Source organism: Callionymus lyra, chromosome 13 (assembly GCF_982586985.1).
Source record: "Callionymus lyra chromosome 13, fCalLyr1.hap1.1, whole genome shotgun sequence".
Lineage (NCBI taxonomy): Eukaryota > Metazoa > Chordata > Actinopteri > Syngnathiformes > Callionymidae > Callionymus > Callionymus lyra.
This window is the reverse complement of record NC_141830.1, coordinates 11,716,475-11,741,290: the sequence shown is the minus strand read 5'-3', so window position 1 is coordinate 11,741,290 and position 24,816 is coordinate 11,716,475. Positions and strand designations below refer to the sequence as shown.

The 24,816-nt window shown below is 38.9% G+C and overlaps 1 protein-coding gene across 2 annotated transcripts in view; it reads right to left on the bottom strand.

Moving 5' to 3' along the window:
• Window positions 1-20,123, bottom strand: part of LOC148067376 (glutamate receptor ionotropic, kainate 2) — a 118,319-nt gene extending 98,196 nt beyond the window's left edge. For both annotated transcript variants that reach the window (XM_087805411.1, XM_087805412.1), the window contains exon 1: window positions 19,572-20,123. In XM_087805411.1, coding sequence (XP_087661537.1) covers window positions 19,572-19,695 — 124 coding nt within the window. In that variant the 5' untranslated portion in view covers window positions 19,696-20,123. The remainder of the gene's footprint in view (window positions 1-19,571) is intronic.
• Between the last annotated feature and the right edge of the window lie 4,693 nt (window positions 20,124-24,816).

Sequence of the window (24,816 nt, the reverse complement as noted above, 5' to 3'; positions counted from 1 at the left end):
TCTAAATATTTGTACTCCGAGAAGACTATTTATCCGGGGCCGCGCCTCCTTCCTCTCAATAAACTGGCCGGCTCCCCGAGAGGTGAGACCTCGGCCTCCGCAGGTGACAGATGGCGACCTCGCAGCTCGCTCGAGTTTTAATCAAGAGCGAGCGGCGGCGAAGATGATAATTGGCCGAGTGCAGACGGAGTCCAGCTTGCGCGGCTCCGCCGGAGCGTCATTTGTGAAACCTGAGAGGAACAACGGAGCGCAGGGAACACAAATCAGCTAAATATTGAGAGAGAGCCAAGCTCTGTGCCAACAGAGAGTCTCTTCGACTTCCTGATTGTTTCTCCGCGTCCTCGCACAACAACGACAGGTGTGAAGAGAAACAATACCTGCTGGTGTTTGTACGAGCTAACGTGTTGCCGCGGCTAACACGGCGGAAGATAAAGGTCACGAACGACAAATATACATTTAAAATAAGTGTATTTATCCTTATTTTATGTAGTAAAGAAAAGTACTAGGACTAGATGTTATTTATACATTTACAAAAAATTAAAAAATAAACAAAAACAAACAAATGAATCAAGAAAAACATGAAATAATAGCTTTAAGATGTAAAAAGGTTGACAGATAAAGTTTTTTTTTTGATTGGAAAGATGAAGTCCAAAACTATTCCACGTTAATATATACTTATTATAGGGTCAACAAATAATAATCCACCATATATTTGAGGAAAAAAATGTGGATATGGGAAATAAATCTACTTAAAAAAACTGCATTAAAGGAACTCAGCAGTAAAAATGTCAATTCGAAATTGCACTACAGGGAAAAACTTTATACAATTCAAGCTAGCAAGATTAAGAAAATTGATATATATAAATAAAAAAAAGAATCAATAAAAATAATGGGTTCAAAAATTAAACCATGAAAAAGAAAAGGCTAACCTTGAATAAAAATGACTAAAAAAAAAGGAAATATAAATCACAAATATAATTTGAATGAATAAAATAATCAAGTTAACAAATAAAAAAGAAAAAAATATATTTGAATAATAGTAACTAATAAATAAAATAATAGTAAGTAATTTTTAATTATAATAATCGCCATTAAAAAAAACACTTGAATCTACTGTAGTTTCACTGGCATGTTGCTATGAAGCTACAGTTGCTTTCAAACAGATTTTAAGGTTCAACAATCGGCTTGTATAAAAACGCCCTCCAGGAGAAACATTATTTCCACCTGACTGACGCATGGATTCCAAAAATCTGCCCTCTGACTTTGTTAAAAATCACACCGGCGTCTCCGAGCAGCAGCCTTCCTCAAAACATGTTCGACATCTCCCGCCGGAATTAAAGCAGTGTCGTGGTGCAGACGTGACTCCGGCTCAGCCCCGGAGGTCAGGAATTAAATCAGCAGGCAGATATTTAACGCTCCAGGGTTTTTCCGAGGTCAGCAACAAAAGGAATAATAAAAAAAAAAAAAAGTTGTATAAAACCTGACATTGAAAAGAGACAGATTACATTTGAAATCAGTATTCAGAGAAAAACATGTCAGTCGGATGTCTGTTCGTCGCTTTAATTTAACTTTTTCTCTGTTGTTTTTACGAGCTCGTAAAGCGGTCGCGGCCGTAAAAACACCAGGAACACAGAGACCATGTGAAAATTAAATCGTGTCGTAAAAGTGTCTGCGGCTCGTCCCTGGCGAGCTTCTTTAAACGAAAGAAAAGACTTGTTTGATTTTCTCTCCACGTCCCGCCACGCGGTGACGTTAGAGGCTCCGGCTGCCAAATGATCCTCCTCGACGAAAGGGGTTGTTGAGAATCGTGGAGTCAACACCTGAGACAGGAAACCAACATCACCTGTAGGATCGGAACACTGCATCTACACTGTACTTTCTACACCTGCTGTAAAACACACAAGGGTACTTGTGTCTAAAACATATGGAGCCACATCTTCAAAGGCATTTCTCCACCTACTAATAATACCTGAGCTAGCAATGTTGGCAAAGATTGTGTTGGGTGTGGATATCCAGGAATCTATTTTCTTCCTTTTGCCTATGATGTGCTTTTGATGTTGTCCTTAATCGCCGTGCTGAAGGACACCCGGCGGATGTACTGTGACGTTATGGGGTGTAGACCAAGACCTCGGACCCCCTCCAAGGCCCCTAAAAATTCAGTCTTTCGAGTTTAAGGTCAGAGACTTGGCTAAGCTAGCAACTTTACCATTGTAGATGGACTGCACTAATGTTCCTTCAGAGATGCAACACTAATAGACTCAGGGACTCATTCATTCCTCGTGCCATTAGATTTTTTCTTTCTTTTTATTGCACTTTGTTCTTGTTTCATGAATCTATCATCTGTGTTGCTGTGTGCTGGAAAAAACATTTTCCCAAAGGAGACCTCCAGAGGGATCAATAAAGTCTATACATCTATCTATATATCTATGGATCCTTCTATTAGTCTGCAATATTTATTTAATTTAAAGTTTAAAAATTTGAACTTTATTTAAAAGTTGCATGTGTTACAGAGTGGCAAGGTTTACATCAAAAGGACCCGATCCATTTTCCAAAAAGAGAATCCTATGTTTGGAAACATGATGTACCCAATGCAAAGTTATTATTTGAGACAAGAATAAATCACCATTTTATCATTGAAATGTTTCTTTTATGAAAGGTGATTAAAATGCTATGAATAAAAAACAAGTATTCTAGTATCAAGGGCATAATTGAATTAATAAAAAATGTACATTTTATTGTGACTTTCCAGACAGGAGGGGATTTGAAATAAATTATTAAACATTTTAACACTATCATGCGATGAAATTTTGTTCACTACATCATTTGACGGCGAAATAAACCAAACCAACCACAGATCTGAATTTTTACGAAGCTCCTTGAACGCGACTGTTGTGATTCTCTTTAAACGGATCTTATTTTCAGGGCCGGGATGTTTTGATGCGACAATACTTCTACAAGATTTGGCAATAAGAAGCGCAACAAAAGCATCATCAATATTTCATTTCGCTCCCTCGTCCCCGCGGGGACAGAAGAAGAAGAAGAAGTCGGGGGAGGTTGACGGAATTCTCAAAAACCAAGAGAAAAAAAAAACTGTTCAGACTGTAGTGCGGTCGGACAATGAGATCTCACGGACAACGACTCCCGGATAGGAGACACAGAGCTCTATTGTCGAGCGATGAAATGTAACAGAAACAGACTGAAAAGATGAACTTTGCTTTGAAATCCGGAGCAACAAAGAGTCTTGGAGCTCACACACACGTCAAACAAGCCTTTATGTGAAAGGACACGGAGTAAGGTCTGAGTACAAAGTGAGGGATCAGGGGACAGATGACAGACGGAGGGACACAAAAGCCAGAGACGCTGCAAGGACAGCGAAGGACGGTGGAGGAACTGTAGAAGAAGAGTGAAGAAAGCGGTGAAAGGACGGCGGCTGTATGGATTATGAGTATTGATTCATGCTGAAAGTGCAACCGGCTGTCACGCCGTCTCCGCGCAGGCTGTCAGATGTGTTTAGCAAACAAACGGATGATCTGCAAAGTCAGGAGAAGCCGGCGAAGATATGCAGATGGGCGGCGGCGGAAAAGCGTGAAAATTGGAAGAAGAAAAAGGGGTCGGGAAAGACACTCAATTAAAGGAGTGGATGGTCCATTAGACCTGAACGGACACCCACATCCTGCCCCCGCTCCCGGGAAAATGTCAGTTGGCAGCGCGGGGTTCATCAGCTTCCCATCAGCCACTGCAGCAAAACAGCCGTCTGATAAACCCGGCTGCGAGTCCGGGTCAATAATTTTCCGCCAAGGTGTTTCTTTTCGCTCTCGTTTGCTCAACAAACAAGAGATTGGAAATGAAAAGAGCCCGGGGCGGCCTGATAAAGAATTGAATAATTCTTCAGACAAACAGAAACAGATCTATTCCAGATAGAAGAAAATGGAAAATGAAGGGGGTTGATTCTAATCTGGAGCCTCATCTTCGGCAACTTCTGTTCTCCCCGCATTAATTAACCGCCCGCTGAGTAAAGTCACGTCAAGTCTCAGAAACGGAGATGATGGGCGTCATTATGTCTTCCAGAGGGAAGATTGCCGATCAATCAGACTGGTACAGGAAGTCGTGTGTTTGTGGCCAAATCTGTCGTCGTTCTCTCAGCGAATGAATCTAATCCTTTTGTCTGGTGACTCGGAAAAACGATTGTGTTTTGACAAGACAATTATTAAACCATTCCATTTCTTTCTAACAGAAACGTCATAGTGATGTGTTGATGACGCTTCATGAAGCAGTGTCATTATTTTCAGAGTCCACTAGATGGTGGTCTCTGCACTAGTTCCCTTTGTTTTGAACAACTGTTCTAATGAAACATCACATCATTTTTAAACTGATGGCGCCACCTACTGACCTCTGAATAACTTGACACTGTTTCATGAAGCTTCATCAGAACATCACTAGTCTTTAAAACCACAGGTGCTAAACCCATGGCCCAAATCCAAACCCACCGGTAAAATATAGGCTCAAAGTTAGTGTAGATTCACATTATATTGATATTGTGATTTGAGAAGTAGAGTTGTCTAAATAATTGAAACTCAAAAAAAGTATCTATACCAAAATGTTGTATCCGTATTCGATACTCATTTCAAAAGGATCGATACTATATATAATTTATATGGCAGGTATCACTACTGAGAATTCTTCAGATTACAAGAAGCCTTATATTAAGACGAGCAACACAACCATGAGCTATTATTTTTTATTTTAATAATTTGTTGTTGTTTTTTGCACTACATCATAGTTCGAGTTTATTTTTGCACAACAGTTTCTTTTTATTTATTAAATATTGAATGAGTGGTTCTGTTACATGTTGTGAAAAGGTAGTTGCATTTGTCTTTTATTACATTTTGGAGTCTCTTCTTTATCCCTGTGGTTTAGAAAATATCGTTGTAACAACTTAACTGAGAAGAGTCTAGTTTTACGCCCAGGATTAACCCTTGTGTTATCTCAGGGTCTACGTGACCTGAAGACTCAGAGAAGGGCTACCTCAAACATTTGTTTTTGGGTCTTCGGGTCATCTTGACCGTGAGGGTTAAAGATGCTGAATGTTGAAGAAAGAAAGTAAATTCAGATTGAGCCTCCAGTAATTGAAAGACTACATTGCAATAGTTCCTTCCAAAAGCAATTTTGGGGTAATTCAACATTTTTGTTTTGCCCACAACTTGGACCGTGTAAGAGTTTAGGAACCCCTGAACTTTTAAGTCCAAAATAAATCATAAATTTAAAAAAGAAGAAAAAAAGTATTGCCCTCAAATTGCTTTGACTCTCAGAGATGCTCCGAGAAGAGCATTTGCTTTTTTAGCTTCAGGGTATAAATTTGAAAAATCCTCTGAAAGAACCAGTCAAGAGTTCGTGTCTCCCAGTTGTCCTCAGAAGTGGAGATGATTTAAGGGATAGTTCCACTGAAATTAAACATCGCTTTCTACTCATCTTCATGTCGACTAATCGTTTGGATTATTTTCATAGTAATCTGTTACTTTTTAGAGTTATAGACAAAAACATATGTTCATGTGAGGGTCGTGACCAGGACTTCCTTTTCTCAAGAGGGACATTACAGGTAAGAGAAATTGTTTGATTAAACAAGTCTGTCATTTAAGATTGTTTTAGCAGAAGCTAAAAGGCTAACATGCTACACAGACAAACATTGAATCTTCTATGAGCTCCCAGTGTCTACGGTCCACACTCTGAGCTCGCAAGACATTTAATGTATAGACTTTTTTTTCCGAACTATCTGGCAGGGTCTGATTACAAGATGGACGTTACGGACAAGCATTTTGGAGGTATTTGGATGTTTTTTCGGACGAGAAAGACGAAAGAAAAGTGGACGACATTCACCAGATTCATATGAAAAATAAATTTCTGCCTGTTACTTTAATAAAATACGGATTACTCCCAAAATAATCCCAACCCTTAGTCGACTTTCACGATGTTCACACAGAGCGATCACTTTATATTTGTGGTTGTCCAAGCGAGTCCTTGAACATTACTGACACCTGCTGGGCCGATTTTTAATTAAATATATATATATATAAATATTTACATTATTTTTCTGTCGTGGGTGTCAACATATCTGCAGTGACGGCTCGATATTTTGAGATCAAAGTCTTTCAAAATGACATGAAAGCATCAGAAAACATCATCCGAGCACATCTGTGAACATCTGCGACGCTACAAGCTAACCCACGCTAGATCACATCAGTGACATCTCTTTTCCTTCCCAATTGCTACAAAGTGATAAATGCAGTTAGGAATGAGAACAGACCGTCGAGCGCGATGCTAATGTTACCGGCGGATTCATCTGGAGGAAAAAAAAACCTCAGAGACGGTTGATTCTCTCGCAGGACAAGAGGAGAGACGACAGAGAGAAAATTGAAATCCGACATTGCAAGGAGATGTTTTTTTTTTGCATAAGCCCAGTGGACAAAAAGACGATTCAAAGAACAATTTTAAGAAAACCAGTCGCAACGCCAATCCCTCCCCGCCGAGCCCCAAGACTTCCGGGGGGTTCACACAGAGCAACATTCATATAGCCGACCTCGGGAGTCGACCCCCCTCCCTCTCCCGCTTTATTTAGATGAAGGTGAATCACCGGAGTCGAACCTGAATGTAGCCCGGCATCTCCGGCAACACAGCCGGAGGGCGCGCTCTAATCGATTGACTGCCGAAAGAGGGTAGTTTGGACGTCAAAGCTCTCGCTTACGACGTGTGCTTCTTCAAATACGAACACTTGGCCTGACGCTTTGAAGTACCGCAGGAACGCCGCTGCAGAATTCAAACACGGAACTACAAACTCGGCCTTGCTAGTCGTAATCAGGACGATCGGCGTTCAAAACGCAGCGGACAATCCGAGGTCATCATTAACGGCAATCTTTTGGGAATGCGGGAGGAAATTGGAGTTTAAAAATGTATCAGTTGACTGAAGGTGGACTTTGAACCTTCATACCGTGAGTCTCTCAGGAATAATTACGACTCCAACACTTGTGCTCGTCACTGATTAATTCTATCAGAGTGAGACATCTTCTCTGCCTTCACGCTGATGAATGGCATCACAGGAACGCATTTGTCTTCCTGAACAAAGATATGAATCAAAGGTTCCACGTAATTTGAGAAAACGGCTGTTTAAATCAGAGCCTCCTTCTTTTTTTTTTACGACTGATGAACAGCATCTTAGTGAGACGTTTAAAATATGTTACAACATCAGAGTGAGACCTCTTCTCTTCAAACTAGTATAATTGGTGTTCAGGAAAAACTACTTCACTTTTTCCCAGCATAATTAAACTACTAATTAACCACTAATCAAACTACCTTGCCCCCCATAGTCCCTAGAAAAGAGGAAAATTGAACTCCATTCGTCATCATTTATACATAAATACATCCTTCATTTGATTTCATGAATTAGAGGTTGTTTCTTAACAAGCTAAGCTAGCAAGTATTTTATTCAATTTGGATGCCAGTTCAAAAATGCAAATTTATTTTAACAAATAGCTTTTGAGGCGACACTTTAAAGTGAAACTTAGATCCCACTTAACGACCAAAAAAATACCAAATCATCAAATGATGTGGTAGCTAGCCTGTCAAGGCCTTGGCTCCTGCAAATATTTGGAATTTCTGCTTACAAGCTTACATGGTGATGGGTAAAACCTTCCTGCAACACTAATAGACTCAGGAACTCATTCATTCATCGTGCTAGGATATTGTATAATTCTGAATTTGGGGGCAGGAGTGGAGTGAAAAGATGATGTTCCATGTTAATCTTTTTTCATTTATATCCTTTTCTCTGCGTCATGTCCTTTGATCCTTTTCTTTACACTTGCACTTTGTCATCCCTTGCACTTTTTTTCTTTTGTTTGCCCTTTGTTCTTGTTTTTATTAAACTTGCTGTACCGAACCTGAAACCCAATTTCCCGAAGGAGATCTCCAGAAGGAATAATACCAGTAATGAGTCAATCCAATCTAAAACTGCAGGATGGTCATACATAGAAGTATATTAGTGGTTGAATTTAGACGATCATGTGACCGTCTACATGTCGCACGATTGGCTGAAAGTCTGATCATTGAATTTAAATTATTAATATATAATTATTAATTCAATGAAGGCAAATTTAAACTTTCAATATACAAATGATTAATAGAAAATAGATATTCTGAATTTATATATACTGTATATATGTGTATGTAGTGTACATATATAGGGCTATATTTTTAAGAATGACATTATATACTTGACATCATGACGGCTCATAGTAATGTGCCGTCACGAACAACAACCTCGACATCCTGCTGCTTCTTTACAACAGCGTTCCTGCGACAGCCAAGAGTAGGTAAACAGCTACTTCAGGAGCGTCTCAGAGGTCCTTCTTTAATCAGAAAACGGGAAACCATTAATCGCATCACCTGCTACTCATTATTCACGTTGGCCTCACATGTTTGTTTGTTTACAGATCTGCACAGATGGAAACGCTCGCCTCTCTTGGCAGAGACCGGCGACAGATATAGAATCTTTAGGAGCGACGTTTCTCCATATATTCCTTTTAGCCGCGGCATTTATCTTCCCCCAGCAGCGATCTCGCGTCAAGTGGAGAACAAATATGTCGTGGATGAAGATAATCACATCAGAGGCCACCAAAATACTTTTAGCATCCCAGCGGCTCCGATAAAGCCAAAATTATATTTCTGTGAGAGTCATTTTCTATTAAGGTGTCAATCCATATATATCACGTTGTCACGGTCACATGGGGCTCCAGTGAGGAGGTGGTGCAGACATGGAGAGCGAGGCTCAGGAAAAATGTTCATTTGCTAAATGTTAACTAAAAAAAAAAGGCATTTGTGAGAGAAGATGGCTTGGAAATATAAGAGAAATGTGCATTTAAAGCATAAGGAAACACTAAACATATACATTTGCGTTTTTTTTGTTATTATACATATAATTTGGATCTATGTATAAACATTTTTTATATAAATAATAGAAAATGTTCATTAGAAAATGTTACATTTTGGATTGGAAATATAAGATAAATGTGCATTTAAAGCATAGGGAAACACTAAACATATACATTTGTGTTTTTTTTATTATATATATATATATATATATATATATATATAATTAGTATCTATGTATAAACATTTTTTATATAAATAATAGAAAATGTTCATTAGAAAATGTTACATTTTGGATTGGAAATATAAGATAAATGTGCATTTAAAGGATAAGGAAACACTAAACACACATTTGCAGGGATTTTTAATATATATAAAATTTGTCTAACGTAAAAACATTTTAATATAAATTATAATAGAAAATGTTAATTAAAATGTTAAATTGTGTTAAAAAATTACAATACACAAAACTTACAAAACAAATACTAAAAATTGTTTATTTTTCATTTTAAGGAGGGTAAAATAATATAACATAATAGATGATGTAAAACAATATTTAAGTGGAACAACAGAGAAATCATTATGAGATAATACTTTTTTTTATCATTAAATTGTAAAATTTGAAACATTTTGAATAATTTTTTTAGATATCTTAAATACATATTAAGTCGTTTCATGGTATCAAATATAAAGTTTACATTTTAAGAGCCTTTTGATATTATTTTTGAACAAGATAATAGTATATTTTAAATACAGTAAATTACATTTATCAAAAATTGATAAAAACGGAAATATTTTGAATTATTGTATTAAACTATGAAAAAAAAGTTGAAATGTTATTCATTTAATTATTGAAACTGAATTAATTTGTGATACAACAATATAAAGAACTTGTGGGTGACGATGGTGTGATAAGAACACAGTTGTGAGCGAGTGCGTCTTCCTGTTCCTCTCATCAACGTCCTACTCCGAGCCGCTCAGACTTCTGCTGTGCAGGAGACACTTTGAAAGAGAAACTCTCACGCTCCGACCTCTGGACCTGCAAGAGGTCGACGATGGAGACGTCCGAGCAGCAGCAGAATCATCACGAGTTCTTCCACAGAAACCCAGCAGTCGGCAAAAAGAGAGAACACAGCGCTTTCCTCGACTTCGACGATCAATAAATCTATGATAAATAAATCACTGCCAAAACACAATGGAGAGGAACGTACACAACGCGAGTTGATGAACACACATGGGCCAACACCAACACTGCAGGTCAACACAAATGAGCACAATAACACACTTTTAGTTTCTACATATAATGACAAAAACACACACGTTAAAGCAAATATAACTTACACAAACCTCACAATCTACACCTGTGCAAACACAACACAAAAAACGCAGATCAATATGTTTGCTTTCATGGAACTGAATGTACGCACACAAATACCTGCGTACAAACGTGAACAAAAAAGATGAACAGAAAACAAACATTCACAACAACACACCGAAACTATTGGCGCTCACAATAGTTCGTACTACACAAATACTATACCAAAAAAATGCACACAAAAATATTCCAGGCATTTAAATACACAAAGATTTTCTTCAAATACCAACATGTTTATTGAAACACAAACCTTCAGACACTCATGTACTTTAACTAGGATTGTCGGAAAATATAGATACAGCCATAGTCACGATACTGTATTGATATTCGATAGTACTTTTGGCTTTTTATCATATTTATCATATATTTTGATAAAATGTGTTTAATTAAAATATACAATTATCTTTCATATTACCAGTATTTATTCTTTTTTGTGTTGCAATTTCAACTTCCAGCCACTAGATGGTAGCAGTCGTTGCATCCTCTGCAGCTATAGGAACTATGAGATTTAAGGGTTGACTGAGGATGAGAGGATACAGTCGACTTCAGCAGATTTTAAAGCTGATATTTAGGTTTCAAAAGCAGTTACGACTTCGTCAAGAGTCATGTGGTCTGTAAATCCTGCAACACCAGGCAGTACTCGACAATACTACAAATAGCGCTACATATAGTACTATCGTTCCTGTATCAGGATACGTATCGTAACGCCGTATTCTTGCTATGCACACGCGTAGGTATGATCTGCAGACCTACACATACTCTTGCATTTAACTGTACACGTGCACACGCAGGTGAAGACACATTCGTCATCAGTACGTGCGCAGTCCAATAAATCTTCTCCCGGGCGAAGACGAGGCCTGGACCTTCAGAAGACGGTGGACTTTAAGAGCCTGTCTTCCCGCCGCTGCCCGTCTCACCTCCGCACCAGGAGCCGCATGCTAATGTGCCACAGATCTCCTTTTTGTTCTTCAAAAACCCCGCAGATATTTTTAACCCGGCGGAGCCTGGAGATAGTTTCACATTTCTATAAGCCACCGCCGAGTGACACCGGAATATTTTAAGGAGCTTTGTGTCTATTTATGTTTGCCGGGAATGGACTGGCAGCCAGCCGGGGCGCCGGGTGTTATCCCTAATTCCCGCAATCCCGACCAAAGTCCCGCGTGATGATGATTGGTGCTGGCGGGGAGCAGAGAAGCACACAAAGTCAATTAACTCAAACTTCTCCCCTTGAAAATGCCGCTCGTCCTTGAAAACCTGCTTAATTCCAGCCGCGGAAGATAAAGAGAACGTTTGCGAGAACGTCTGATAAACTTCTCCAGAGGGGAGCCCGGTGACTTCTGCCAAAACTGCAAATGAATTTTCTCACTGAAGATAAAAAAAAAAAGATTTTTTTTTGTCATGAATATTCCCAAACTGAGACCCCCACGGGAGACCAGGCGGCAAATATCCAAAATAAGCATCTCTGAGTCAACAGCAGCCACCGGGAGCCCCGGGACATGCTGGTGAGCCTGGTGCAGAAGCTATCGCTCACAGATCGCACACTAACCGCGGTCATCACAATTAAAATGCGCTTTTTTTTTTTTTTTCCTTTAATTTGGAGCCAGATTCTGCAGTCGAACTTCCTCCAGAGAGATGTCGTGACACAAGAGCAGGTCGGGAAGTGAAACTCAAACCATCTGCTGCGACGTCTCACAGAAACTCATATCCGACGACAGGAAGTGATCATAGCGAGCAAATGACTCGACAAGCCTTCGATGTACCAGACAGTTCGCCTGTCAATTACATGAGATACACACGGTTAGCATCAGCTGCTAAAAAAAATATATATATTTTTATTAAAACCAAGTTCTTCATACTAGTCAATAAATAAAAACTGAACTATAGGAAGATTTTAGTCCTTGCAGAAGAATCAGTCAAAAGTATTCATTTTAAAATACAATAGAATTAAATATTTATGACTAGGTAATTTTTCATAGTGATAAAAATTATAAAAGAAAAATGTTTTGTCAAAGTAAATGTAAATACTAATTTAATTAATTTAAGTAAATTTAAAAAATGGGTGGGGTTTATGATTTTTTTTTTATTACTGTAGCTATCAAAAGAAATACTCATAGCCACTGAAATATATTTATATAAAAATACATTTTAAAAGCAGATTTAAAACGATAAAATGAAGTACAAAAAAGGAAAAATAGAAAAAAAAATATTAATATATATATTATTTTGGTTTATCATTTTTCCATTTATTTAATTTATATAAGGAAATAATACTTGATAGTATGAAAGTGCAAGTTGATATTTATACATCATCAATTTAAAAGGTTGTTAAATATGATCAAATTAATAGGTAGTAGAAACTGTATTTACCTTAATTTAAGAAGAAATTAATATATTTAAAAACTTGATATATTAAACGTTTAAAAAATATATATATATATATATATATATATATACATATGCATGTAAAGAGAATATATAGCAGAAAATGATACTTCTACGATAAACAAGTGATGATTTAAAAGAGAAAGTAGAGAAGATATTTTCAGGAAATGGAAAACCCTAAGAATGACAGGAAGTGGAGCGGACACAGACGACCTTGGTGCACCACATTGTTGGTTTGAATCCAGATGAGATGGTTGCGAACCTTCAGGCAAGGTCCTCATATATTCTCTTGTCATTATCGGTGAGATGTTAAATAAATTTAAAGTGACCCTCCAGGCAGCGGCGTGTCCACGTCTGCTCCCGATGTACGCGACCTCTGTGCTGCTGGTAAATAAATGATAAACCTCTCCGAGCAGGAAATCAAATCTGGGAATTAAAGCATTTCCTGTTGACCCGACGACTCATCTCCATGTTCACCGGAGGTTCCTCCGTCAGAGGTGCGGCGCGAGAAGAGGTCCAGAGAGCCGTCTGTCGTGACAGGCCGGGGCCAGGGAGGGGTGACCCGCCTCAATGACCCCACATCCTGCGGGAGAAGTGCTGAGCTTGCAGGACGGACTCCTGACAGCGATTTAGTTTGGAGTGCAGATGTTGATAGTTGACGTGTCATCGAATTTTAATCAGTGATGGAGACGTGAAGGACGTTCAAGTCTCTCAACGCACATTCAAACACACACAACTCATTGAACTTCACAGTTACACAAGAAGGGCTGCTGAGCTGGTGGGTTGAGAATCCGTTGTGCGCATGTTGTGTCTGTTGTGTGTTTCACATCTGTATATGTGTATGTATAAATGTGTGAATGTGTATATTACAAAAAATATAAGTATGTGTTTCTTGCGGTTGTGTGTCTCCATTATGTGTCACGTCTGTTTATTTGTATGTGCATATGTGTTGTGTGTCTGTTGTGCTTGTGTCCGTTGTGTGCATGTATGTTGTGTACGTTTATTGCGCATGGTGTGTCTGTTGTGTGTTTCACATCTGTATATGTGTATGTGTGAATGTGTATATTACAAAAAATATAAGTATGTGTTTCTTGCGGTTGTGTGTCTCCATTGTGTGTCACGTCTGTTTATTTGTATGTGAATATGTGTTGTGTGTCTGTTGTGCTTGTGTCCGTTGTGTGCATGTATGTTGTGTACGTTTATTGCGCATGGTGTGTCTGTTGTGTGTTTCACATCTGTAAATGTGTATGTGTGAATGTGTATATTACAAAAAATATAAGTATGTGTTTCTTGCGGTTGTGTGTCTCCATTGTGTGTCACGTCTGTTTATTTGTATGTGAATATGTGTTGTGTGTCTGTTGTGCTTGTGTCCGTTGTGTGCATGTATGTTGTGTACGTTTATTGCGCATGGTGTGTCTGTTGTGTGTTTCACATCTGTATATGTGTATGTATAAATGTGTGAATGTGTATATTACAAAAAATATAAGTATGCGTTTCTTGCGGTTGTGTGTCTCCATTGTGTGTCACGTCTGTTTATTTGTATGTGAATATGTGTTGTGTGTCTGTTGTGCTTGTGTCCGTTGTGTGCATGCATGTTGTGCACGTTTATTGCGCATGGTGTGTCTGTTGTGTGTTTCACATCTGTATATGTGTATGTGTGAATGTGTATATTACAAAAGATATAAGTATGTGTTTCTTGCGGTTGCGTGTGTAACGTCTCTTTATTTGTATGTGCATATGTGTTGTGTGTCGCATGTCTGCTTATTTGTATATTTGTTGTGTGTTTTGTGTCTGTTGTGCTTGTGTCCGTTGTGTGCATGTATGTTGTGTATGTTTAGTGCGCATGGTGTGTCCTTTGTGCGCGCATGGTGTGTCCAATGTGTGTTGCATATCTGTATGTGTATATGTGTTGTGTGTACGTGTGTACGTGTGTGCGTATGCTGTGTCCGTATGACGTGTGCATTGTGTGCTGCATATCTGTATGTGTAGTGTCAGTTGTGTGTGTGGTGTCCGTTGTGCGCGCCTGGTGTGACCGTTGTCTGCACATGTCATGTCTGTTGTGTTTTGCATATCTGTAAATTTGTCTGTGTATATGTACTGCGTGCGTTTTTTGTCTTTTGTGTGTCGCATGTCTGTTTATTTGTATATGTATTGCGTGTGTCCGTTTTGTGTCCGTTTTGTTTCCGTTGTGCGTGCATGGTGTGTCTGTTGTGTGTTGCACATCTGTATATTTGTATGTATAAATGTGTGAATGTGTATATTGCAAAAAACACAAGTATGTGTGTGACTTGTGTGCATCTTGTGCTTGTGTGCGTGTCATGTTGTGTCCGTTGTGTCACATGTCTGTTTATTTGTATATGCATTGTGTGTGGTTTCCGTGTGTGTGCGTATGACATGTCCGTTGTGTGTTGCATATCTGTGTATTTGTATGTATAAATGTGTTGTTTGATTGCTGTGTCCGTTGTGTGCATGTTGTGTCTATTGTCGGTTGCAAATCTGTATGTGTATGTGTATATACGTTGTGTATGTGGGTTGTGTTTCTTGAGTGTGTGTGTTGCATGAGGGAGAGAAAAAGGTTTCTAGTCAATAAATGAACTAAAAACAAATACACAACAACAGTAGGTTTAAAGAAAGTGTTGGTCTGTGCTGAATAAATAAGTGTGTTGTGCTCGAAAGATGCGTCCAAAGGTGACCCCACGTTGCTCACATCTTCCAAAACACAATCAACGCTGATAACAAACATGAAATCTGAAAAGCAAATTTCACTCCTCAACAAATCACAGTAACGATTTCGTCCTCCGGGAGACACCATCTCTCCTCAGAGGCGACGGCAAACACTAAATGTCTCTTGAAAATGTGCGAAAACCTCTGCGGGTCCATCCGTTATCGTCCGTCCAAACTATTGAGCTGTTTACCCGCCCAGCTGGAGACGGCGAGTTTAGCGGAGGAGCTAATTCAGACAGCAGATAGTCCTCGTACCTGATGTGCGCGCAGGTAATGAAGCGTCACGCTGGGAATCTTTCCGGAAGAATGGAAAGAGGCTGCAATGAAGCCTTTTTTTTCCCCCTAAAAGATGGTGATGTACATGAGAACACGCATGCTGAGCTCTTACGTGACATCTGAATTTATTTACAGGCAACACATTCACCTGCTCGTTTTCATGCTCCTCGACTTCTCAATCATATCCTCGCATGTTTAGACGAGGATGTGCACGACGAGGCATGTTTACACCAGAAACATATCATTTTATGGTTTCTAGTCGGTTGTTCTGTCACTTGGTGTTCCTCACATGAGCCCTTTTGGCCCTTTGTTATTTCACTTCTTTAACAATACTTTACTTAAACTTCTAGATTTACATTTATTGTAAATAGATGATTTGAGCTGATGGAAAAAAAAAAGATATCTGGACAGTAAGGTTATGAATGAAGTCATAGCAAATAAGCAGCTCAGCTTATCATCACTTCCTCCCACGCTCAGCAAACTTGGCAAGCATGCAAAGTAAACAACCTTTGTCGTCAAACTTTCAACCATTTCTGATATTATTCTATTCTTTGGGCAGAAGTAAACTCACATCATTTTATAAAAATGTAGCCACCCTTGAATTTATTTAAAATATACTGATATATTGTTTTTTCCCCTCAATGTAAGTATTAGCATGGCTATGCTACCAAGCTAAATTAGTGCTAGCTGTTGCTTTGCTACAGATCAACATTTGCCAAAGGTGCAAAATATATAAAAACTACTAGTTAAAAAATATCAGAACATTTTAAATAAATTTTAAACAAATAATTTTTGGTTTGTTCTTCAGCATAAGGGTTAGCATGACTATGCTACCAAGCTAAAAACAGTGCCCTTGCTTTTATACAGTTTGACTTGTTTTGCCAAAAGAGCCAAAATATATTAATACTAGTAGTTTAAGAATACCAGTACATTTCAAATATATTTTAAACTACTGATATTTGGTTTGTTCATCAGTCTAAGTATTAATATGGCAACGCTACTACCAAGCTACAGTGTTAGCTGTTGCTTTGATACAGTTTTTGCTAAAATGTGCAAAATATAGAAATACTACTAGTTTAAGAATATCAGTGCATACGCATCAGAACTAAGCACATGTATTACCAACATTAATCAAATAAAATGCTAATTCATGAATATTATAGTATTACAATTAAGCCTTTGGGTCATATTGTGACGATAGCTTCTGCTCAAAATCATGTGTTAGCAGCATAACGTTGGTTCAACTTGAACGTCAAAGCATTGAATAATTACCTTTTTGAAACCTTAAGAAGCTCGACTAGAAATAAGTGTCAAAGATGTGTCGAGAATAATGAATTTGTATCACACAGTCATGTGGCTAAAGGTTAGCAGTCTTGGGCGATAGTATGAAGATAATAAGGCGTTAATGCTAGAGCTGAAAATGTTGAGTTACATAGTATTGTATCGATTGTATCTTGACAGTGTAGACAAATGTGTTCTAATATTTTTATTTTGAATAGAATTTTTTTAAAGGTTAATATTTGATAGCATTATATGCAACGTAGGGTTTCCAAATAACCAAGTATACTGAAATATGGTACAGGGTGTAGCATTGCACAGTTAAGATATAGGCAACTGTACTAGCTTAGTATGACATACAGTATAATTTAATATAGCATAGTAGCATGTACTGCTACAAAGTTTGACATTAATCATTGTTCAATAGCACAGGGTTTTGTCTGGTATTCCAGAATACAGTGTATTATATTGACATGTTAGCAAACCATTGTATAGCATAGTAAAGTAGTACTAGATCAACTTATTACGATGGTGTTTAGCTATAGAAGAGTTTAGTACAGCAGAGTGAAGTACAGTAGCATTCATGTAATTTATTATTTATTATATATATAAATTATTTAAAATATACTGTATCAGCACAGTGTGACTGGCTAGAGTAGATACAATGTAGTACCAGTTGTATTATAGCCAGGTATACAAATATAAGTGTCATAACATTACAATAGCACAAGGTATAGTATGATAGAAAATAAAATCCATTAAGGTGAAGTATGATAGTGTGCAGCAGATGGTTTTTCCATGTGTATTTAAAGGTAACATGGTACAGCGGGATGTTGAGTAGCAGCGTGCCGATATATCACGATGAAAGAATATATACTGTAGATTGTTTTGATACACTCTGACAAAATATAGAATTTTGATTTCATGATTCCTGGTAAATAAACAAATACATTTTTATTTTTAAATGCAAGAATATTAATACATAAAAAGTCGTCACCTCGGTGTGTGTGAGTGTGTGTGCGTGTGTGTGTGAGCGTCGAGATTCTATTTCGCAGCCGCGGGAATGAAAATGAACAGAACTTTAACGCCGCAGAAAGAGCTGTCCGTGGTGCTGAACCTCATGCTTCCCTCTGTTCAGCAATTACAAACCAGCACAAGCAAATCAATTTAAGTCCTGATCGTTTTTCCTCGAGTTGGAAAATAGATGATTGACAGTTACCACGCTCACACTTTGTCAATACTAGACTTTGATCCTTTTCGCTTGTTTTGCCAACTTTGCGGGTAAATATTATTGCTCAGGGTGTTCACAGTCTCGTGGGGATGATGGGAAGAAACGCCAGGCTGTCAGGCGGACGATCGCTGGTTGGGATACAAGAGCAGCGGGAAGACAAGCTCATCCCGTTGCCATAGCGGCCGCTTCGGCAGACATGGCTGGACTCTTAAAAAGGGCCACCAGGGGAATTGGGGGGGGGGGGGGTCGTATGGGTCTGTTGTCAACACATGATGCCACCAGATGTGTTTGGTGTGTGTGTATTTCTTTCTTATAACTATACCGCTTTTTCCATTTCCTCAGTTTTCTTGACTGGGGGGATCCAGAGATACTTCAGAGCCAGAGTACATTTTTAATCCGTCTATACTTCCAGGTCTGACCCATGACCTCCACCTAGCTACCAGGGAATCATCAGAAGAAAAGTAAGCACCCGACATCCTCAATATACCCATCAACCTACTTTTAAGTGACACAAAATTAAAACGACAGATCTTCTCCAAGTCTAAGATGACCGAGCTCGGACATGACATGGACATGTTTCTCTCCCTGACCTCAGCCAGAGTTACAATAACAAGACAAATCAGTGAAAGACAATATATTGTATTAAAGTTATTGGCAAAAAAAAGTTGTTGTTTTCGGATTAATTAATCATGAATATACATGACCATATAAAGATATTAATAAATGTGTACCTATCGCAATATAATTGTAATAAATAGCTTTCTTATTTAAAATCGATGGTCGCAACTGTTTCCTTCAAATCACTCAAAACTGCGCTCCAAAAAGACGCGCAGCGACCGACCGTCAATGAACCTCAGCGTGTTTTCCAACTTTTCACCCATTTATTCTTAAGCGACGCGACTTTTAAATTGATTTTTTCACGACTTTTGCTTCAATGTAAAGGAGCCAAAAAAAACAGCTCTTGCATTTTTTTTCCACAAAGTCAAAGATGCTGTTTAAAAACTGAGGGATAAGGAGGAGCAGCAGTTTGTGATACTTCTTTGAGGGGGTGCAGAGGTGAGGAGTTCAACATGACTCATGCCTCTTCAACTTCTATGGCTGGCGAAAGAAGGATAAATCGCGTGAATGGGGTCAGAAGTCAAGGCATCGATTCGCTCCGGAGTCAGATGTGATGTTTACATGTCCGCGTCGAGGGGCAAGGGGTGGACACGAGGCGGTTAAAAAAAATGAGGGAGGTCTCGCGGAGGATATCGGCAGGAGGATGAGACTCGCTCGGTGATGGATGAATCCGAGACCAGCAAAGTGTTGCATCCGAGAGGCAGCGGCGAAGTTGCTGCAAGCATTACGGTAAAAGAAGAGGGAGCGCAACAGATATGAGGAGGGTCTTACCGAATCTGAGAACGTGTGGCATCCCGAGAGAGTCTCCGAGAAACAGCAGCAGAAGCGAAACCAGTCTGAGGTTGGACCTGAAAACGAGACTGCTTATCACCAGAGGACGAGAGGAAATCTTCATGTTGTTGTGGGGAAATGCCGCTTCTTCTTCTTCTTTGGGTTGTTTTTCTGTTAAATCCCCTCTCCGTGGCGCGGGTTCGATTCCTTGCGTTGATCGCTCGGAGGGTGACGGCGGCCCAGGATGCAGCAGGATCACGGCATGGTCACCAGCGAATCCCCAAAATCCATTAGCAGTCCCGGCATGACTCTCCGTTCTTACTGCGCCAAGCTGCAACAATCCTCCGGGTCCAGGCACGACGGGACGTCCATGTCGAAGGGTCCTGGTGGGGAGGGGGGGGGAGAGCCCGAGCTTGGGGGGGCTGTAGGTGAGGAATGGTGAGGAAGGGGGGGGTCTGTGAAGGGGATCACGAGCAGCGAGCGGAGGATTGAGCGGCGATCTGCAGCCCCCTATGAGGCGCTCTGGGTTGTGTGCGCTCCCATTATACTGCACTGCTACACAGACTGTGACGTCGAGCCAAGGTTAGTGAGAGAGAGGAGGAGAGGAGGGAAGGGGAGGGCGAGGGAGGAGGTGATAATGATAGGAAACTTTCAGTGAGTGGGCGCTGAATAACGTTCAGAAAAAAGATATCAACTACTTATCGGGTCAATATCCGCTTTTATTCGTTTTGTCAGGCACGAGTCAAACTGGAGGCCCCCGGGGCCAGATCTGACCGGCTAGTTTTTAAATCTAATTTAAAAAAAATAATATTAACTCTCTCCTGATGACACCGGTCTCCACCGACACGATTGACATGTCCATTTAAAATGACAAAAGTTTCCGTGAAAACTCGAAAGTGAAGTTTTGCATGAGTGAGTTTGATGTTATTACTTTATAAAGTTCTCCCCCGTCTGAAATCTGGGCAAACGAGAGGTTACAAGAGCGGATGCCATTATTACGTAATAATGGCTTCACTCCTCCTCCAGCTGTACCAACGCCCTGCTTTCTTTATACAAGGAGGTGGAGACTTCTGGTGCTGAAAAAACCTTGATGTTTGACCAATCACAGCAGAGTGGGTGTGGCTATCTTAAACAAGATTTAACATCCAGAAAAACAGTGTTTTCAGTGGGCGGGGCTTAAGATCATTTTCTAATGCAAATATTTCAATGAAAACATAAACATACTGATGATACAATAGACTTCAACATCTATTTAAGACACACTTTAACCAACACATTAGTTGACCTTAAAAGCATGGTTATGTTGTGTATCGGGCAGCGTAAGGTATACAACGCTTTATTAACTTTGAAGATAAAAACCAGCAAACATCTTGCTAACAATCTCCTGCTGCCGTTAACAGAGCTAACCCTGGAGTCGAAGCCTACAAGGCACGTTAATTCTGCTTCTGTGGACCCCGCAAATCACTCACGGGAGAATCTGACAATTTCATCGAGTACACATGAGCATTTAAGTGGTGCACAAGCGAACATTACTCGCGAGCATGTGAAATTATGCGTGTGTGATTGTGAACATAGCGAGCACTAGAAATGTGTAATGTGCACGTCCAATTATCTGGTGCACAAAAAATATGTTTTTGTCACACACTGGACAGTTTCTGGTGTGCAGTGGAAATTATCTTGTTCACACGTGAAATGACCTGGTACCTAGACACGTTCTCTTTTCTTTTTTTATACAAGCTTTTCCAGAGAAACAGTTTTTTGCACATATAAGCATCATTACAGTAGCAAGTAAAAAAAAAATCTGTTAAGGTTCACAGTTATGATTCATGATTTGTTTATCGAGTCTAAGAAAGGATTTTATTTAAGTCAGAAAGCAAAGTTGTTGTTTTTTTTTCATTTTCGAGTCTCACTGGAAAGCACATAAAGAAATGTTAGCGTCAGCTTTAGTGTAGGAACTCTTTCAAGTCTTAAGCAACCTTCTTTAAAACTCCTTGACATTGAAAGGCAGATAAACAGAGAAATAAAAGTCCAGCAGGGAAAGTTTGTAAACATCATCTCACTTTGCTTATTCATGTGATTATAGAGTTCCCACCATGTCGTGAAGATCTGTTTTCTTTAATAGCTTCCAGTGAAAACAACCTAGAGGTTAAAAGCAGGAGAACCAGAACGATGGTTTATGCCAAAATTATGTTAACAAGCAAGACTTTATTAATTTACTCTTGCTCAGAATTGCTATGTAGTTCCAGATCTAGAGGGTTTTAATCTTCAGTTTGACACTCAAAAATTCAACACTCACTCATTTTCTACTCAAACCTCATGTCGACTAAGAATTATTTTCAGAGTAATCTGTTCCTTTTTAGAGTAATAGAAAAAAATGTTTGTTCATTTTAATGTAGCAACTAGAGCCCAGTTGTCTTCGTCTTCATCTTCGTACTTAAACACCTCCAAATACCTCCAAGACAAGAGGGACGTTACAGACAGTATTTTGAAGCTTTGACAGGAATAATTACTCCAAAAGAAATAATCAAGTCTATATTTTAAGATTGTTTGGAGCAGAAGCTAATAGGATAACATGCTACACAGGAAAGCTTCTGTGAACTATCCCTTTAAGAATTGTTTGCTGGTTTAGTAAACAAAGGGGCCACTAACATAAAGGATAAACAAATATTCTAAGGTGTTTCCATAGGCAAGGCAAATTTGGGCCTTTTCACAAATTGAGGGATGATTTTTCCCGCATTTAATGTCGCCGAGAAATTCAAAACATTTTTAAACATCTAAACCCTCAAAATGTACTTTATTAGACGTTATTAAACAAGCGTAAGATCAACATACCTGCAGCTGCTTTAGTTCCAGGTGTAAAAAAGAATGACAAAAGGAGAATGTAGAGACGCAGTGAACTGTTGAATGTGTCGACCCACAGCTGGTGTTGATCACACTCAGGTGTTGTGATTGTGGATGTTTCGTTAGCCGCGGGTCATCGAGCAACACACAATGGAAACACCCACTTGTGTAACAACAACAATCAAAGACTATGAGATAAACGCTGATAATTCTATGAGTTATTTTAGGTAGGAAAAAAATTTGTGGTTGGTTGATTGTGGCGCCACCAGTGGACTAAAGAGGTAGTGTTTTTGCCTGAGGGGAGACCACACTCCCCAGGAGGACTAGTGTTTAACATTTCTGTTTCCTGGTGGATGAGTGACGGATGAATAGCAGAAGTAATAAATCTAATTGCGGATAAACAATACCATATGTTGATGTCATATATCTTGACCTTCATCAAGACCCTTTTTTTTAAATGTAATTAATCTTTATTTAACAATACATTTTTATAACCTTTTTAGCATTTGAAAAAACATCGATATTATTTTTGGTACATTTTCAATCGACTTGAATTGGACAGCAGGTGGCGATAACAGCTGAACTTGAAGTTAACGGAAGCACTTCTCACATGACATAAAAAATCCTAGATTTGTGGATCCATATTGTAATCCAAGCAATTAAATCATCTTTTTTGTCATATTATCGTCTGAACTGAAACATGTTTGGCCAATATTTAACAATTTTGATGACATACTAACAGAAACAACCAAATTTTGATGAAACGTTATAGGGTTAGTTCACCCAAAATTCATTCATTTTCTACTCACCCTCATGTCGACCAAGGGTTGGGATTATTTCAGAGTAATCTGTTCCTTTTTAGAGTTATAGACCAAATTGTTTGTTTATTTTAAATGTAATGACTGAAGTTCAGTTGTCTTCGTCTTCACCTTCGTACTTAAAAACATCCAAAAAACTTTATTCTGCTCTTCTGTAATGTCCCTCTTTAATTGAAGCCTCGACATGAGGAATTAAAAAATGAAACAAGCGGACGCTACCAGGCTAGCTGCCTAAATCTTGCGACACTTGATAGACGTTACAGACGAGCAGTACAGAGGTATTTGGATATTTTTTTAATTGTCTTTCTGGGCAAAGATAAAGACGAGAACAACTAAGCTCCAGTCACTACATTAAAATGAACCAACATTTTTGTCTATAACACTTAAAAGAACAGATTACTCTGAAAATAATCCCAACCCTTAGTCGACATGAGGGTGAGTAGAAAATGAGTGAAATTAGAATTTTTGCAGAACTATTGTTTTTCCAACATTTTCATCAGTTGGTTCAGCACCACAAGATGTTTCTGTAGCTGAAGAAGGTCCGCGTCACAGTGATGTTCCGGAGACTGTTATTGTCACTTTAATTTCTGAATCACTACATCATAACATTTCTTTCTTATGTTTTATCACAGTTTACTGCCCCAGACTTCACCTCCATCTCTTGTTGCTGCTCCTGCACAAACTGAAGAAATGAACATGGACCTGGAGAGACTGAGGTTCTGTGAACAGCGAGGGCTGCCTGGAATTACATCTTCGCAGCAGACGATGATCAAGAGCCCATCGGCAGCAATGGTGTAGGAAATAGTGCGAGGTTGTTGTGTCTGGAAATTAAGGTCGACTTTTCAATACCCATGAGGACATTAGAGCCGTGTCGAGGTCTGCAGACTAATGTTTGAGTCCACTGTGATTAACTGTAATGTTCCCTTTGTAAATAAATATATCCGTGCAAAATACTATCGTTCCACTCTCGTGTTAAAATGGGAATTATGGGCTGTAGCTGTTGTACAATAAACACTAATTACACTAACAAAAATATCTTGTTATCAGACTTGCAGATTAAAAGTTAACCGGCTGACTGAGATTTTCACCTTCATGGTCAGGTGTTACCGATGTTAGCTTCATCAGGACTGTCTAAATAAATGTTACACGCAGAATTTTATACGTTAAAACAATCCCTGTAATCTTAGTTACACTCACTAAAAGTAAGTAAGTAAGTAAGTAAATTATATTTGTAGAGCTCTTTTCCAGACCAGGGTCACAAAGCGCTTAAACGATCAAAACAAAACTCAATGAAATACATACTTAAAAGATCAAAATAACACCGAGAACAACACAGGAGTCTCAGAAAAGGTGGGTTTGATAAGCAGAACTAGGAGCAGCTCAATGCACATTACACACACGTTGTGTTGTATTGATTATTTATAGGCGAGAAACACAGCTTGACTTCTTTTGTAATCACTGCAGTAACTCAACAGAAAGACGATGAATCTACGACCTTATCATCCCAAACAAACGTTACGTTTATATAAACAACACAATACAAACACTTTGATTCAGAATTTTTACAGAACCTTGGAGTTTGTTGC